At 51.6% G+C, this 18173-nt stretch overlaps 1 protein-coding gene across 1 annotated transcript in view; it reads right to left on the bottom strand.

The window, feature by feature from the left end:
- Positions 1-299: 299 nt before the first annotated feature.
- Positions 300-18173, bottom strand: part of COLGALT2 (collagen beta(1-O)galactosyltransferase 2) — a 74756-nt gene continuing 56882 nt past the window's right edge. Inside the window, exons 6-12 of the mRNA XM_064148077.1 lie at positions 11924-12043; positions 10167-10243; positions 7671-7777; positions 6512-6644; positions 4094-4221; positions 2888-3094; positions 300-1989 (exon numbers count right to left, since the gene is read on the bottom strand). Of these exons, the coding sequence (XP_064004147.1) occupies positions 1713-1989; positions 2888-3094; positions 4094-4221; positions 6512-6644; positions 7671-7777; positions 10167-10243; positions 11924-12043 (1049 nt within the window). The 3' untranslated portion in view covers positions 300-1712. The remainder of the gene's footprint in view (positions 1990-2887; positions 3095-4093; positions 4222-6511; positions 6645-7670; positions 7778-10166; positions 10244-11923; positions 12044-18173) is intronic.

The following is an 18173-nucleotide window of genomic DNA, read 5'->3' as shown; positions in this document are numbered from 1 at the left end:
ATGCTGAGCAATACTGCAACCAGATCAGGCTTGCCACTTGTACAGTACAACCTGAGGAGGAAAGAGAGGGCTTGTCAGAGGCATGACCCAGGCTGTGCACCCTAACAGACCTGCTCCCCTTACCATGTTGCACAGGCACCTGCTGAGTCTGGAGAGCAGAAGGAGCACAGCTTCCAGGCAGTAGGTGTAGAGCAGGCACATGTATGGAGCTAGTGACTCCACGGTAGACTGACTGAGCTGAGAACCTCTTAGAGCCAGCCAGGGCTACTGCTACCCAATGAAGCACACACACACAGAGCTGCACAGCTTGCACCAGGTTCTATGTATTATCAGACCAGCTGACAGGTAACAACAGGGCTGCTGCGGCAGAAAGCACAACATTGCTCAGGAATCAGTAAACAACAGAACTCTGACCAAACCAACCAGCCACACCTACTGAACTGCACAGACCTGCTAGCAGCTGAGGCTCCAGACTGCAGGGCCAGAAGGACATCTTCCTGTACCACCAACAGCCTGTAGCTTGAGGGTTGCACTAGCCAACCTAAGCAGTGGTGGTCCATGGCCACCTGGCCTCTTGAAGAAGTTTTCAAAGAGTAAAACAAACACCACACTGTGCTGATGTGTTAGCCAGATGCAGCTCACCCCAAAATAGATAAGAGAGAGAGAAGTTTGCTCCTCACATGAAAAAAATCTATCCAGGCAAGCTGCCTTTTTGTCCTGTAATGCACAGTTGTGCCAAGGCTGTCAAGACCAGCACAGCTGACAAGGTTAACTGCAGTGAACACTGCTGGGGGTTGTTTTGTTCTTACCAGGAGAGTGTCAAGCAGTTCATAATCAAACTTTTTAGATTTGAAGTTCCTAGAAGTCCTGCACTTGGGTTTATGGCCTAATTAACCAGGCCTGCAAACAGGTTGTCAAGCTTTGTTCTCTTCAAGGAGCAGGTTGAGGCAGGGGGTGAAGCAGGGACGTGACACAGACTAACTCTGCCTGAGTTCCCTTCAGGCAGTGCAGAGACAAAAAAAACCCAGCAAACTCCACTTTCTCTGCCAGCTTCCAAGACTTTAGCCATACCAAGACATCAGTTCTGGACTGAGAGCCCTATTTAGGAGGGGATCAAGAAGTCTGTGGAGGGAAACTCTGGAAGCATGCCGAGGGAGAAGACACAGTAGAGGAGCACCGCTCCAATGCATAGAAGAGCTTTGGAAACAGCCTGATTCTGACAGGCATCCCTTTGGAAAACAAAGCCAAGTGACCCAAACGCAGTTGTACCCTGGGAAGAGGGTTCTAGAAGCCTACAACCCCACAAGGAGCAAGAGTTAGCCCAGTTACAGCTACCCAGCAAGGCATTAACACTTGTACACCTCTATATATTAATCTTTATAAATACAGTATTCTACAGCAGCAACTGTAGAAAGACGTCGGTCAAGGCTGGCTCTTCTCAAAAGCTTGTGAGGGCTTTTGTTCAGATCTCTTCTTGTTCAGATCTCTGCCTTTTTGCATGCCAGCACAGTCTGCAGCACTTGTTCTTCTTCCTCCTTATCTCCCACCCAGTCCTAAGGGGCTCGCTTTGTTGTCAGGTCCGACCGCGGCACTTTGCCGTTGGAAGCAGCGGGAAGGAGACCACATGAAGAGCTGCTCTACAACTTTCAAGGGTGAAAAGCTAAAGTGTGAGGCAGGTTCATCTGTCAGCAGAGCCCTGGGGAAGTGGGCAGTCATAGCTCATCCCTGGAGGACGGCGTGTTGAGGGAGGACTGGGGAGGCAGAGCATCCTTGTTCTGGGCGTCGCTGTGGATCTCGCCCTGCTGCCGCGACTTCCACGAGTGTGTTCTGTCCCAGTCCGTTGACACGGTCTCGTTGTCCCAGATGGTAGAGGTCTCTGTGTCACTGAGGTAGCCTGGCTGGCCTGTGTAGTGGGTGGGGTAAACAAGCAGGGGCTCTGCTGAAAAGGCTTTCAAGTCTCTGGACTCGTAGTACTCCATGTACTTGGTTCTAAAGAGGAGAAAAGAGTCACCAGTAACAGAGCGAAGGTTCATCGCTGCCACTGCTTAGAGCTGTGAGACAGAAGCCAATCCACTGAGCAAACAGGTCTCAGGGAGTGGAGTGAGCTGCTGAGGTGGAGTCTGACTCTCTACAGCCTTACAACCACACACAACCTACACCACCAAAGACTCTTACCAGAGGGTCTCAGAACCAGTTCTGGAGCTAACAGATCAACCAAGGCATAGCAGCCCTGCAGCAGGCAGGGACCACAACCCTTCTGCAGCAGGGCTGCCACCTTTTCTGATCCGTATGAGGAGCTCTGCTGCAGACAACCAAAAAGCACTGAGGAGGGAGCAGCATAAGCAGGAGCCCTGCGCCCCACCAGCCACCTACAGAAGTGAGAAACACCAGCACAGAATCATAGAATCAACCAGGCTGGAAGAGACCTCCAAGCTCAGCCAGCACAACCTAGCACCCAGCCCTGGCCAGTCAACCAGACCATGGCACTAAGTGCCTCAGCCAGGCTTTGCTTCAACACCTCCAGGGACAGTGACTCCAGCACCTCCCTGGGCAGCCCATTCCAATGCCAATCACTCTCTCTGACAACAACTTCCTCCTAACATCCAGCCTAGACCTCCCCTGCCACAACTTGAGACTCTGTCCCCTTGTTCTGTTGCTGCTTGCCTGGGAGAAGAGCCCAACCCCACCTGGCTACAGCCTCCCTTCAGGGAGTTGTAGACAGCAGTGAGGTCACCCCTGAACATCCTCCTCTCCAGGCTGCACCCCCGCAGCTCCCTCAGCCTCTCCTCATAGGGTTTGTGTTCCAGGCCTTTCACATGATCTGCTTTAAGATCATTCAGCATGACCCAGCTCATGTCCACTTGAGCAACAAAGGCAACCTACTTACACAGGGTGTTTGTTGTACATGACTGGCAGAAACTCATCTACAGGCAGCATCTTGCTGAAGGGCTCAGCTCCGATGAGTTTCTGAGCCCCTTGGAAAGAGATGGCATAGCCCAGGGTCCAGTAGGAGTAATCAGCTTCCACCAGGTTCATGACATTGGGAACAGCTTTCTCAGGCTCCTGCACCTGCATCCTCTTCCGGCCAATGTAGCTTAAAGGGTGAAAAGAGCAGGGAGGGTAGAACCAAAGTGAATCTGCAGCAGGTAGAACCACACAACTGTTCATGTCAATGCCCTTGCAAAGAGGGACTTCAAGAAGTAATCTCTGACCAGTCTCACAGATCTCCCACACATCTAAGTTTTAACCTCATGACACAGCTCTGAAAGACTTCATAAGTGAGCTAAGATGCCAAGGTCTGAGCCTCAGGACTGAGTGTGTCAGGCAGTCTGTCACAGCAGTATTTCAACAGCTGCTGCTGCAATCAGCCACCAGCACCCATAAAGGGCAGTAATGGCACACAATGGACATGCCAGCAGCAGCCTGCCCTGCAGGCAGATCTATCTCAATGGGAATCATAGAATCAAGCAGGTTGGAAGAGACCTCCAAGATCATCCAGACCAACCTAGCACCCAGCCCTATCCAATCAACCAGACCATGGCACTAAGTGCCTCAGCCAGGCTTGGCTTCAACACCTCCACGCACAGTGACTCCACCACCTCCCTGGGCAGCCCATTCCAATGCCAATCACTCTCTCTGACAACAACTTCCTAACAACATCCAGCCTAGACCTCCCCCAGCACAGCTTGAGACTCTGTCCCCTTCTTCTCTTGCTGCTTGCCTGGCAGAAGAGCCCAACCCCACCTGGCTACAGCCTCCCTTCAGGTAGCTGCAGACAGCAATGAGCTCTGCCCTGAGCGTCCTCTTCTGCAGGCTGCACACCCCCAGCTCCCTCAGCCTCTCCTCACAGGACTGTGCTCCAGGCCCCTCCCCAGCTTCCTTGCCCTTCTCTGGGCACCTTCCAGCACCTCAACATCTCTCTTGAACTGAGGAGCCCAGAACTGGACACAGCACTCACAGAGCCACCAAGAAGTCTCTGCCACCTTCCCCTGCACTTCAGCATTAACCTGCACCTCTATCATGGCACAGCAGGTGCTGCTGACCTCCCCCACATGCACAGGAGTTCCCTGGTGTCTGAGGGCCAGTGACTCACATAAGCTCCCAGTCTAGCTGGGCTTGTTCAATGTCATCCATCAGCTTCATCAGCTTCCTTTTAAACTGGTGTTCGAAGCGCACGTCGTCCTCAATAACAAGTGTCTTCTCCAGTTCTCTGTTCACCACCTGAAACAAGAGGAGTCAAAAGTGATCACAGGAGCCCTGAAATGCCTTCAGTCATCCTGACCTGGCACTGCCTTCTAGATCATGAAGGTAGGGAGGGCAAAGAACAGCTCCCAGATTTACTGCGCAGCTGGGAGAGACAAGGCCTGAAAAGATCCTGTGGCTGAGCATCTGCACCCTACATAAGCCTCCCATTGGATGTGGCACCACCTAGACTGGATGATTTTAGAGGTCTCTTCCAACCTGCTTGATTCTATGATTCTATGAGCCACCATCTAGCAGAACCACAGCAATCACCTCCTCAGAGGAATGTGCAGCAGCTTTAGACACCAGAACTGCTGCTCAGAAAAAAACCCTGTGTTGGAAGAAAACATTCCTGGAGTCTGGGGAGGAAGACAATCCAAAGGCTGATGACCTGGAGAGCACACAGACAAAGGTTTTCTGCATGGAGGTTCCCATGTAGCCATCTGGATGCTGGTGACTTGGAAGTGTCAAGTCCAAAAGTGTCAAGCCCAAAAGTACTGAAGTCTTCCCTGGCTCTTGGCTGGTGGGATCAGCGCCCTGCTGAGCAGGGCTGCAATGGAACACATCTGAGAGCAAAGGGAGGGCTGCATTTGGGTAGCCACCACCATCACCCAGTCTTTTTTAGCAGCAAGTCTTTCTCCCTTGTCTCCACCACACCCTAACTTAAATAGTATCCCAGAGTCATTGAAGCCATCAAGCCCAACAGTTAACCCAGCACTGCCAGGCCACCACTAAACCATGCCACACAGCACCACAGCTACACAGCTTTGAATTGTCTTCATCACTGCCTTAGGGAGCCTGGTCCAGGCTTTGGCAAATGTTTTGGGGAAGAAATTACTCCTAACATCCAACCTAAACCTCCTCCTGTACAATTTCAGGCCATTTCCTCTTGTTCCATCACTCATCACATGGGAGAAGAGACCTACTCCCACATGGCTCCAACTTCCTTTCAGAGAGCTGTGGAGAGCCAGAAGGTCTCCCCTCAGTCTCTCTTTCTCCAGGCTAACCAACCCCAGTCCACTCAGCTGCTCCTCACAAGGGTGCTCTAGACCCTTCACCAGCTTCATTGTCCTTCTCTGGATGTGCTTCTTGTAGTGAGACTCCCCAGACTGAAACCAGGATTTGAGATGCAGCCAAGTAATAATCTCTACTACCAGTCAGTGTCAAGCTCTGTAACTCCACTGTCTCTGACCAGCATAGCCCAGATCCTCTCAGATGTCACTCTCCATCTGCCCCTGGTCTCCTGGGAGCTGTAGGTTTTATCACCCAAACAAGGTCTCTTAGCTCAGGCAATAGATTCCTACTGTTAAGAACATAACAGAGGAACTCCAAAAAGCCAATCAGTGGAGTCACTGGAACGTGCCTCACTCCAGCTGCAGAACAAGGGGAAAAAACAAGAGAGCTTTTAACACTGTGGGTTCTTCAACAGCCTCTTGCCTTTTCCCTCAGCAAACTTGCTCCAAGCAGGCTACTGGATGTTTTGCAAGACCTGTCCTGAAAACGTTCTGTTGGTGAAAACAGCCTCCCCTGTTCAGTCTGGAGAGGGCCACAGTCTCAAGTTGTGGCAGGGGAGGTCTAGGCTGGATGTTAGGAGGAAGTTGTTGGCAGAGAGAGTGACTGGCATTGGAATGGGCTGCCCAGGGAGGTGGTGGAGTTGCTGTGCCTGGAGGTGTTGAAGCCAAGCCTGGCTGAGGCACTTAGTGCCATGGTCTGGTTGACTGGGTGCTAGGTTGGACTGGATGAAGTTGGAGATGCCTTCCAACCTGGCTGATTCTATGATTCTATGACTATTTAGAAGGTCTTGTAGTGATAGAACAAGAGGCAATGGTTTGAAACTGGAGCAGTGCAGATTAGGTTGAGCACTAGGAAGAAGTTCTTCACAATGAGAGTTGTGAAATACGGCAACAGGTTGCCCAGGGATGTGGTGGAGGCTTCATCCCTGAAGACATTCAAGGTCAGACTTGAGCCTCTGGGCAACCTGATCTAGATGGGAGATGTCTCTGCTCACTGCAGGGGGATTAGACAAGGGCCCCTTCCAGCCCAGTGCATTCTATTACTCTGAAAATCACTCAGAGCCGTTGGTGAATGGAGAGGAGCAGAGATGAGAAAGTCCAAGAGAACTCCTGGGTGTGATCCCTTACAAAGCAAGGAAAATGGTTCCCTCCCAGAATCCTGCACTGTATGGGATGCTCTGCCCCAGCACTGCCTGCAAACCTTCTGCCCATAGCACCATCCTGCAAGAACCCCAAGGCACCCACTCACTCCTTACCTCCTTCCAGATGTAGTAGTGACTAAGGAAGCAGCCAATCTCTCCCCTGGTTAGCGGCCTGGAGGAGTAGGGGTCCCGGTAACCTGGGAGCATATCGATGCTGAGAGCCTTGAGCTGGCTTGTGTTCAGTGTTCTGAGAAACAGAGAGCATCTCTCACCACTTGCAAACCAGGGGCACTCAGGTCAGGCACAGGCACGACAGAGACATGCTGCTGGCACCCAGGGAAAAGCTATACCTCGACAAACTCCTCCACTTGTTTAGCTCCAGTACCTGAAGAAGCCTACAGGAAAGCTGTGAAGAGACTTTTTACAAGGGCCTGCTGTGAAGAGAGGGATTATGGATTGAAGAGGGCAGCTTTAGACTGGAGATGAAGAGGAAATTCATCACAGTGAGAGTGGTGAGACGCTGGAATGGGTTGCCTGTGGAGGTTGGGGATGGTCCCTCCCTGGAGGCGTTCAAGGCCAGACTGGACGAGACCGTGGGCAACCTGCTCTAGAAGGTGTCTCTGCCTATGGCAGGGGCTTCATAACCAGATGACTTTTAAGGTCCCTTCCAACCCAAACCATTCTATGACTATGACAAATCTGGAGAAAAGTTAACTTTCAGATTTACATTTCTAAAGCAAGCTGACAAATCACCCCCTTGACTTTGCCAACTGCTTCTTGGAGGACTGTCAACTTCTCAGCTGCTTGGCTGAGATGCTCCTCCTAAGAGGTCTCAACAGGGACCCAAGTCTCAAAAGACCACTCCATGGCCTGGGATGTCCTGTCTGCACTGTGGCCTTTCTGCATCCAACAGGCTCTACATTCCTGCCTTGGTATCTCATTGTTGAAAAGGTCTTGACTCAGAGAGGGCCGTGTGAGGGTTACTGCTGTGGCAGCACAGCTGTGTAGCACTGGGACAGACCTTCTTCCAGGAGATGCTTGCTCTCAAACCCTTTCACTGCTGACTCCTCCACAGAAAGCAGTTTGATTTGAGCCTCTCAGTCTAAACCACACTGCTCCAGTTCTTGTCCCAAACACGCTGTTAAGGGACGTGTATTCACTTCTCCCCCTCAGCCCAGCCTCACCCAGCAGAAGGCAAGTCCAAGGAGATGGAGGTGTTAAGCAGCTACACACAAAGCACTCTGCATCACCAGTGACCCCAGCTGAGACTCACTTTCCATCCACAGCCTCCACTATCTTGACTGCAATCTCCTGCTCATAGAGAGTGCGCAGCATCCGATCCCGCCTGTCTTTCCGGCGCTTCAGGTTGATCATGAAGATCTGGGTAGAAGACAAAGACATCAGGCTTGGAAATGGGGAAGAAAAGGGAGTTCTGCTCCTCTCTTCCCCAGCAGCCCTCCTGGAAAAGCAGATCTTATGAAAATACTTGGGTGTGATTACATTTCAGGTCGCATAGAACTTGGGGTTGGTTGTGAGTTGAAGGCTTAGAGGCTTGTTCTCTAAACTGGTGAGGGGCCTGGAGCACAGCCCTGTGAGGAGAGGCTGAGGGAGCTGGGGGTGTGCAGCCTGCAGCAGAGGAGGCTCAGGGCAGACCTCATTGCTGTCTACGACTACCTGAAGGGAGGCTGTAGCCAGGTGGGGTTGGGCTCTTCTGCCAGGCAAGCAGCAAGAGAAGAAGGGGACACAGTCTCAGGTTGTGCCAGGGGAGGTCTAGGCTGGATGTTAGGAGGAAGTTGTTGTCAGAGAGAGTGATTGGCATTGGAATGGGCTGCCCAGGGAGGTGGTGGAGTCACTGTCTCTGGAGGTGTTGAAGCCAAGCCTGGCTGAGGCACTTAGTGCCATGGTCTGATTGATTGGCCAGGGCTGGGTGCTAGGTTGGCCTGGATGAGCTTGGAGCTCTCTTCCAGTGTGCTTGATTCTGTGATTCTATGATTTTGGTGGATGTTCTGAGGGCAAACTTGCTCTTCAAGGATGAATAAATGTGGGAGGAGACCAAGTGACAGCCAAGCCTACCATTTCCAAAGACCTAGGATGCTTTTATTTCTATTAAACACAGAGTAACATGGCCAGCTCCAGCCTCAGTCCCAGAGGAACACTGTCCCCACAGTGCCACCACTGCCTGTACTGAGGATTATCAGTGTGGCCTCCAGACAAGTACAAGGACACAGCAGAGAGCATTTCAGGCACTGCAGATCCACTGCTGCCCCTGCCAGAGCAGAGTGCCCAGACCAGGCACAGAGCAGTCTGGGCAAGGCTCCCTCCAAGCCTTGAGGGGACAGAGGAGGGCAGAGGACTGAAGGTCTCACTTGCAAGTGAACTGCAGAGGGTCAGGGCTATTTTTCAGCCCTGGGCAGACAAGTAAAAGTGCAGCCTTGTAGCCTGTGGAGCAAAACCTCATCCCAGTAAGAAGTGGACTAAATTCCAGCTCAGTGCAAATGCAAAAATAATAAATTGGATAAATAAAGCACAGCCACAAAGCACAACATGGAAAAAACCCTGCACCAGCTGTGTCCCAAGCACAGAGGCTCAAACACCCATAGCCAAATCAGGTTCAGGCTTTCCAAGCCATGAAAACAGATGCAGCAGAATAGGCCACGAGAACAAAGGCTGCCCTGATCACCACAACTGCCACCCTGGCAGCTGCACACACAGGGCTTGCTGGCTCTGGGAATAACACAGACACTGGGTAATTCAGGCACAGCAGATCCTTCCCTGGCCTCCTTCCTCCCTCCACAACATGAGGCAGAGCTGGAAGACAGATTTCTGCACAGTCTTGGGGCCTTGTATGTGTCAGTGACCATCTTTCCAGTTCACTTTTACTTCAGGCTGTAGCAGAAACTCTCCTTTCTGAGGCAGCTCTCCCTCTGTCCTCCTTGGTTCCCACATGCTTCTGCTACCAAGATCAAGGAGGACAGAGGGAGAGCTGCCTCAGAAAGGAGACAGTGTGCAGAGTGTTCATCACTCCTGGATGGATCCAGCCTGGGAGAGAACCCAGCTAAGAGGCTGGATTCCCAGCTGCTCTGGGCTCTCCAGTGTCTCTCAGCTGAGGTAAACTGCTCCCTTCTGGCACTGGAAAGCAGAAGAGAGAGAGCAGAAGGGAGAGAACCCAGCTGAGAGTCTAGATTCCCAGCTGCTCTGGGCTCTCCAGAGCTAAAAACCCTGATTTTCAGCCTCACTTCTGTCATCTCCTCCTGTCTGGGCTGAAACATCAGTTTGGTTGGAGAAGACCTTTAAGATGACTGAGTCCAAGAGTTAACTCACTGCAAAGCCACCACAGAACCACATCCCTCAGCACCACAGCTACATGGAGCAAAGCTGGAGGTGGGGAGAGTCAGACTGGACGTGAGGAGGAAGTTGTTGAGCAGGAGAGTGGTGAGAAGCTGGAATGGGTTCCCAGGGAGGTGGTTGAGGCCCCATGGCTGGAGGTGTTTAAGGCCAGGCTGGATGAGGCTGTGGGCAGCCTGCTCTAGGGTAGGATGTCCCTGGGCATGGCAGGGGGGTTGGAACTGGCTGATCCTTGTGGTCCCTTCCAACCCTGACTGATTCTATGAAGACCAAAAGAAGAGTGATTGAGGAGGAACTAACAATGTAAAAAGATAACATACTCCAAGGGAAATGGCTGGAAGCTAAGCTACAGGCAGAACCAAGCTCCTCTAACTGATAAACAGGAAGAGAAGACAAAACAGTGGCAGCAAAACACATTCCTTACTTCATCAAATCCCATCTTGTCAGGGTTCTTCGGCGGAACAGAGACATACTGAGAGGGTTCAACAGGAGGGCGATCAACTGAAAGAGAGGAGAGATGCCAAGTATCACCCTCATGTAGGAGCTGCAGTGACAGAATATATCCACATGTGTTTCACCACTGGGCCTAAAAAGCCCCAGAGAGCTGGGATCTGAGCTCTGTGCAAGAGTGGGCGCAGCAGAAAGCCTCCATGTTGCAAAGCAGAAGCCAGCAGGCACATGCCCAATGGATTTCAAGAGAAACCCAAGGTTCTGCAGCATCCTTTCTGCAATAAAGATGCAACAAATTTTGGCTCAAGGTGAGGAGAAAGTTCTTCACTGAGAGAGTCATTGGATACTGGAATGGGCTGCCTGGGGAGGTGGTGGAGTCGTCGTCCCTGGGGCAGTTCAAGGCAAGGTTGGACGTGGCACTTGGTGCCATGGTCTAGCCTTGGGCACTGTGGTAAAGGGTTGGACTTGATGATCTGTGAGGTCTCTTCCAACCTTGGTGATACTGTGATACTGTGATAAGATGGGAAAGTGGTTTTGTGAATGGAGTGGACCTGAATGTGATTATGTCCCTAGGTAGGAAAGGGGTGGAAAATGGGGAACTGCATATCCAACCAGTACGACAGCAGCCAGAGCAGGCTGCAGGCTCCCAAGGGGGAAGAGAGCTGGGCTGCAGGCAGGAGAGCTCTACAAACATGAACTTGAAGAGGTGGCTCCATGTATAGGGTTAACACTCCAGGGGGGGCGTAACCCTGAACCTGACCCTAGAGGTCTTGGCCCCTCCCCAGGGGTGGGCCACACTCCAGGTGATGGTTAGCCCACTCCCCCCACTTCCTGTGGTATAAAAGAGGAGCACTTCCTGCTCCTCACTCTCTCTTTCCTGCGCTCCCTCTTGACCCACACACTCACACTGCATACCAGCACACCACGTGGCAGCCACGAAGCAGAGACACCATCACATTGCTCAGGTTGTATCCATCCCTTCTTGTATTTTGCTGTTTTCCCTTCCTTATCCTTTGTAAACTCCCCTACCTCCAATACTCTTTTCTAAGTTATTGTTAAACCTTGCTTTTTTTTAACGTCCAAATCGAGTGAGATTGATTTATTGTGATTTATTGGGGTGTGCTCACCTCTCCCTCTCTACATCTAATTCCCTATCTCTGGGAAGGGAGGGGGAAAGAGGGGAGGGCACTCTATAAATTCTATAAATTGTCATTGGGTCTACTAAATTTATTAGAGTCTCTGGGAACCTGCATTTGAACCCAAGACAATTTATTTGGCGTCTCAACGTGGGGCTAGGTAGAAAGAATTCTTTCAGAGAAGATTTGGAAGTTAAAAAATGGATATTCTGAGAGTCTTAATCATTCAAGCTTTTGCATGGCTGTTTTGGGGCTGGCTGTTGAAGTTTATAAGTTACCATGTCTTCTGGATTGTCATTGATATGGTCTGGGAATAGTCTAAGCATTTGCCTGTCCGAGTCTATGCCTATTTCCTGAATTCTGTTAGTAATCTCACTGTGTTTAGAAATGTTTCTGGAACATGGAATCAATCTGAGTATATGTGTTGGGACACAGAAGCTCCAGATATTTTGGGGGAGAAATGGTACTGGATAGCAGTTATTTCACTGGGTTTAAATGTGGGTTTGGGAATTTACAATGTAGCTCCGCGCTGGAACACGTGGAGACCTCGTGTGGAACCCAAGACACTCCACCATGGGAAGGCACAGAAACTTACTCATGGCCTCAATCAGCGTGTGCACAAAGTTCTCTGCTTCCTCTTGCAGTGACTGGTGTGATTTCAGGGGCATGGGAAGGAAACCATAGTGCTCACGGTTGCAGACGAACATCTGTATGCCTGGGAATCACACAAAGCCAGGAATTAGAGACAGGTCTTCCACCAGTGGATTGTGCTGCTCTGTTGCTACGTTGCCACAATCAAACTCCTGCCCAGACCTTGGCCCCAGGATGCATGATGGAGCTATTTAGTGGTTTATTTGGCCAGCAGCAAGTCACCTCCCTCATCAAATCAACTTCCACTCGCTCCCTTAAGAGCAGTTTTCTCCTAGGAGAGTCTAGGAACCCCCTTCTTAGCCCAGAGGAAGAGTCTTCTTTGGCCTTTTCCTTCATGCTATGAAAACAATCCCACAGCAGAGGGCAGAACCAGCCCTTAGCAAAAGCTTTGTCTGACCACTGAGTCGTTTGGGTTAGGAGAGACTTTGGGAACCATCAAAGCCCACTGTTAACCCAGCGCTGCCAGGTCACCGCTCAACTCCGGCCCTCAGCACCACACCTACACGGCTTTGCAATCCCTACAGGACTCCACTTCCCCTGGGCAGCCTCTTCCAGGGCTTGACAACCCTTCTGGGAAAGAAACTGTTCCTAATGTCACACCTAAACCTCCCTTGATGCAATTTCAGCCTATTTCCTTCTCGTCCTGTCCTTTGTTACTTGGGAGAAGAGACTGACCCCAACCTTGCCACAACCTCGCATCAGGACAAGTGCAGCTAACTGGGGAGTACCACAGAAACACTCATCCCCAAAACCCCACCTGCACTGCTCAGTCCTGGCCCTCACCTGACAAATCTCTCATAGGGCCAGAGCCAAAAGCAGGAACAGGTTTTCACCCTTCAAGGAAGCCAGCCTCAAGTGGTGCAACAGCTGGCATGGGAGCCAAGTGGGATGTTGAGACTCTCCCCTGTACAGACCCAGGGCTTAGCAACAGCTCCTCTACTCCAATGCCCCTGCAGTGAGCAGGGACATCTGCAACTAGAGCAGGTGGCTCAGAGCCCCATCCAACCTCACCAGGAATCACAGAATCAGGGAACCAACCAGATTGGAAGAGACCTCCAAGATCATCCAGTTCAACCTAACACCAACTAGACCAGGGATGAGGCACTGTGCTAGTCTGAGGCTAACTGGAATATTTTGGTGAGAAGAATTAGACTGTAGGCTGTGAAAAGAAAACAGTGGTGATGGCTGCTGCACTCAGAGGCTTGCTGAGATGGATAAAAACAAGCACACAAGCCAGAGACAAGACAGAGCAGGAGAGCCAGAGTGTGGGGGTCTCTGATGCAGTTGGTGCCCTGTGCTTTTCTCCCTGGGCTTCCCCTGTGCAACTAATCCTTCTGCTTTGTAACCCCTCTTGCTGATCCTCCAAGCTCACCTTGCACATCAGGCAAAGTCTGGGATAAGGTAGAGGGGTGGAAAGGAGGTGGAAGGGTGGTTGGAAGCCCCTCCTGGGGACTCAGGTTTCTGGGAGGGCTGTTGTGTTTCAGTATCACTTTTGACTTGTCTACTTCTGTCTCTAGCTGTATATACTGTAAATACCTGCTTGGATCTTGTGCTGAGCTGTAAATAGAAAGTCTAATTCCTTAACTTCCAGCTTGGCTGAGTCTAGTCTGGGTGATTTCATAAGAGCAGGGGGGCAGGGAACACCCAAACCGCCACAGGCATCTGCAATGGCTCTGGGCAAACTGAGCCAGGGTCTCATTATCTTCAGAGCCAAAAATGTCTTCCTCCTGTCTTGTCTAAACCTCCCTCTTCTAGTTTAAACCCATCAGCCCTTGTTCTGCCACAGCAGGCCCTGATAAAGTCTGTCTCCAGCTTTCTTCTCTGTCCCTCTAAGCACTGAAAGGTTACCAGAAGGTGTCCCTGGAGCCTTCTCTTCTCCAGGCTGAACAACCCAACTTTCTTAGCCTGGTTTCACAGCAGAGGGCTTCCAGTCCTCCTATTATTGCTGTGGCTTCCACTGACCCTGCTCCAACAGCTCCATGTCTCTGGTGTGCTGAGGACTCCAGAGCTGGCCCCAGCACTGCAGGTAGGGTCTCAGCACAGTGAAGCAGAGGTGCAGAATCCTGGTGCCCATGCTGCTGAGGATCAGTCCAGGACACAGCCAGCTCATGCCCAGCTTTTAAGTCACCAGCACTTTCAAGTCCTTCTCCACAGGGCTGCTCTCCATCCCTTCATTCCCCAGCCTGGACTGATATTGGGGATTGCTCTGGCCCAGCTGCAAGTGTGCTTGGCCTTGGGGAGCCTCAGGAAGCCCACTTCTCCAGCTTGTTCAGGTCCAGGATTATATCACATCCCTCCAGTGCTTCACCTGCATCTCTCAGCTTAATGTTGCCTGCAAACTGGCTGAGGGTGCATTTGATCCCACTGTGTCAATGATGAAGGCATGGATCCCACTGTGCCAATGATGAAGGCAGGGATCCCACTGTGTCAGTGATGAAGGCATGAATCCCACTGTGTCAATGATGAAGGCATGAATCCCACTGTGTCAATGATGAAGGTATGGATCCCACTGTGTCAATGATGAAGGTATGGATCCCGCTGGGTCACTGATGAAGGTATGGATCCCACTGTGCCAATGATGAAGGCATGGATCCCACTGTGTCAATGATGAAGGCATGAATCCCACTGTGTCAATGATGAAGGTATAAATCCCACTGTGTCAGTGATGAAGGCATGGATCCCACTGTGTCAGTGATGAAGGTATGGATCCCACTGTGCCAATGATGAAGGTATGGATCCCACTGTGTCAATGATGAAGGTATGGATCCCACTGTGCCAATGATGAAGGTATGGATCCCGCTGGGTCATTGATGAAGGCATGGATCCCGCTGGGTCACTGATGAAGGCATGGATCCCACTGTGTCACTGATGAAGGCATGGATCCCGCTGGGTCACTGATGAAGGTATGGATGCTGCTGGGTCACTGATGAAGGCATGGATCCCACTGGGTCCCCACTGGGTCACTGATGAAGGTATGGATGCCACTGTGTCACTGATGAAGGTATGGATCCCACTGTGTCAATGATGAAGGCATGGATCCCAGTGGGTCACTGATGAAGGTATGGATGCCACTGGGTCACTGATGAAGGCATGGATGCTACTGGGTCACTGATGAAGGCATGGATGCCACTGTGTCACTGATGAAGGCATGGATCCCACTGTGTCACTGATGAAGGCATGGATGCCACTGTGTCACTGATGAAGGCATGGATGCCACTGTGTCACTGATGAAGGCATGGATGCCACTGTGTCACTGATGAAGGCATGGATGCCAGTGGGTCACTAATGAAGGCATGGATGCCACTGGGTAACTGATGAAGGCATGGATCCCACTGTGTCAATGATGAAGGCATGGATCCCAGTGGGTCACTGATGAAGGCATGGATGCCACTGGGTCACTGATGAAGGCATGGATCCCAGTGGGTCACTGATGAAGGTATGGATGCCAGTGGGTCACTGATGAAGGTATGGATGCCAGTGGGTCACTGATGAAGGTATGGATGCCACTGTGTCACTGATGAAGGTATGGATGCCAGTGGGTCACTGATGAAGGTATGGATGCCACTGTGTCACTGATGAAGGTATGGATGCCACTGGGTCACTGATGAAGGTATGGATGCCAGTGGGTCACTGATGAAGGTATGGATGCCAGTGGGTCACTGATGAAGGTATGGATGCCACTGTGTCACTGATGAAGGTATGGATGCCACTGTGTCACTGATGAAGGCATGGATCCCACTGGGTCCCCACTGGGTCACTGATGAAGGCATGGATCCCACTGGGTCCCCACTGGGTCACTGATGAAGGCATGGATCCCACTGGGTCCCCACTGGGTCACTGATGAAGGCATGGATCCCACTGGGTCCCCACTGGGTCACTGGTGAAGGCATGGATCCCACTGGGTCCCCACTGGGTCACTGATGAAGGCATGGATCCCACTGGGTCCCCACTGTGTCACTGGTGAAGGCATGGATCCCACTGTGTCACTGATGAAGGCATGGATCCCACTGTGTCACTGATGAAGGCATGGATCCCACTGTGTCACTGATGAAGGCATGGATCCCCACTGTGTCACTGATGAAGGCATGGATCCCCACTGGGTCACTGATGAAGGCATGGATCCCCACTGTGTCACTGATGAAGGCATGGATCCCCACTGGGTCACTGGTGAAGGCATGGATCCCACTGTGTCACTGATGAAGGCATGGATCCCACTGTGTCACTGGTGAAGGCATGGATCCCACTGTGTCACTGGTGAAGGCATGGATCCCACTGTGTCACTGGTGAAGGCATGGATCCCACTGTGTCACTGATGAAGGCATGGATCCCACTGAGTCACTGATGAAGGCATGGATCCCACTGGGTCACTGATGAAGGCATGGATCCCACTGAGTCCCCACTGGGTCACTGATGAAGGCATGGATGCCACTGGGTCCCCACTGGATCACTGATGAAGGCATTAAGAAGCAGCACCGCTCTATAACCGCTCCTGCGCCAGCCACTCGCAGCACCTGAGCTTGGCCTCCTGAAGGGTAAGAGCTGGCTTGCCCACTATCAGCTACAACAGCAGCAGCACTGGGCCTGATCAAACATCAGGCACCAACCTCCAAAGCTACCTCCAGAGAAGCCAAGGGAAGCATTTCTGTTGTTTTTCATGCTAAGATTCATTGACTGATTAACCACAACGTGAAAGCTGCTAGAACCCATACAAGCAGCCAAGGAGATGTAAAGGAAACTACAAACCTGCCTTTTGTTTCTTTCTTTTCTGTTTCAATCAAACAATCACAACCACACCCCACCTTTTTGGGAAGCTTGTTGGTGCTTCCATGTCTGAGTCCCCCCCAATCCCTGGTATTTTTAGCAGGGCAGGACTGTCTGCATTAATGACCTCGCTGCTCCTACCAATTTAAGTTCTGCAAGCAAATTGCTGGCTGCTCTACTTGCCAAAACACATTCATCTGTCAGTTGCAATTTAGGTAAATGGCAGAACAACACAAAAAAACCCCAAAATTGCTACCTGCTGACATTAATGGATTTGGCACTGATCTCATCAACTAATCTTGTCTGGCTTCACTGATCTCCGGGCTTCTCTTCCACTGCCTTAAACACTGCTAAGCTGCACAGAGTCAGACAGCCCTTCTGCTCCTTCTGGGATAAAAGGTGCTTTGGAATGGTAAATCCACCTTCAAATGGGGAGGCAGACTTGCTTTCCAGCTCTGCTTTTATAATCAAATGAAGGATTGGTACACAGGGCAGAAAGCTACAGGTATTAGTGCTAGTCTTTGTAAGGCAGTGAGCTTCAGCCAGGCCCTAAAGCTGCAGCCATAGTCTTGGAATCAGTCAAGGTTGGAGAGACCACAAGGATCAGCCAGTTCCAAACCCCCTGCCATGGGCAGGGACACTCTAAAGCTGCAACCATATTCACAGAATCATAGAATCAGTCAGGGTTGGAAGGGACCACAAGGAGCAGCCAGTTCCAAACCCCCTGCCATGCCCAGGGACACCCTACCCTAGAGCAGCCTGGCCACAGCCTCAGCCAGCCTGGCCTCAAACACCTCCAGCCATGGGGCCTCAACCACCTCCCTGGGAACCCATTCCAGCCTCTCACCACTCTCATGCTCAACAACTTCCTCCTCACACTCAGTCTGAATCTCCCCACCTCCAGCTTTGCTCCATTCCCCCCACTCCTGTCACTCCCTGACAGCATAAAAAGTCCCTCCCCAGCTTTCTTTTAGGCTCCCTTCAGATACTGGAAGGCCACAAGGTCACCTGGGAGCCTCCTCTTCACACTGCACAGCCCCAACTCTCTCAGTCTGTGCTCACAGCAGAGCTGCTGCAGCCTCTGAGCATCCTCCTGGCCCTTCTCTGGACACACTCCAGCATCTCCACATCCCTCTTGTCCCAGGGTCTCCAGAACTGGATGCAGTACTCCAGGTGGGGTCTCAGCAGAGCAGAGGAGGAGAATCACCTCCCTGGCCCTGCTGGCCACACTTCTGCTGCTGCAGCCCAGGCTCTGCTTGGCTTTCTGGGCTGCAAGTGCACACTGCTGGCTCCTGTTGAGCTTCTCCTCCAGCAGCACCCCCAAGTCCTTCTCCTCAGGGCTGCTCTCCAGCCACTCACTGCCCAGCCTGGATTTGTGGTTGGCATTGCCTCAACCCAGCTGCAGGAGCTTGCACTTGGTCTTGTTGAACCTC

Source organism: Pogoniulus pusillus, chromosome 8 (genome assembly GCF_015220805.1).
Source record: "Pogoniulus pusillus isolate bPogPus1 chromosome 8, bPogPus1.pri, whole genome shotgun sequence".
NCBI lineage: Eukaryota > Metazoa > Chordata > Aves > Piciformes > Lybiidae > Pogoniulus > Pogoniulus pusillus.
This window is presented reverse-complemented; position numbering and strand designations above follow the sequence as displayed.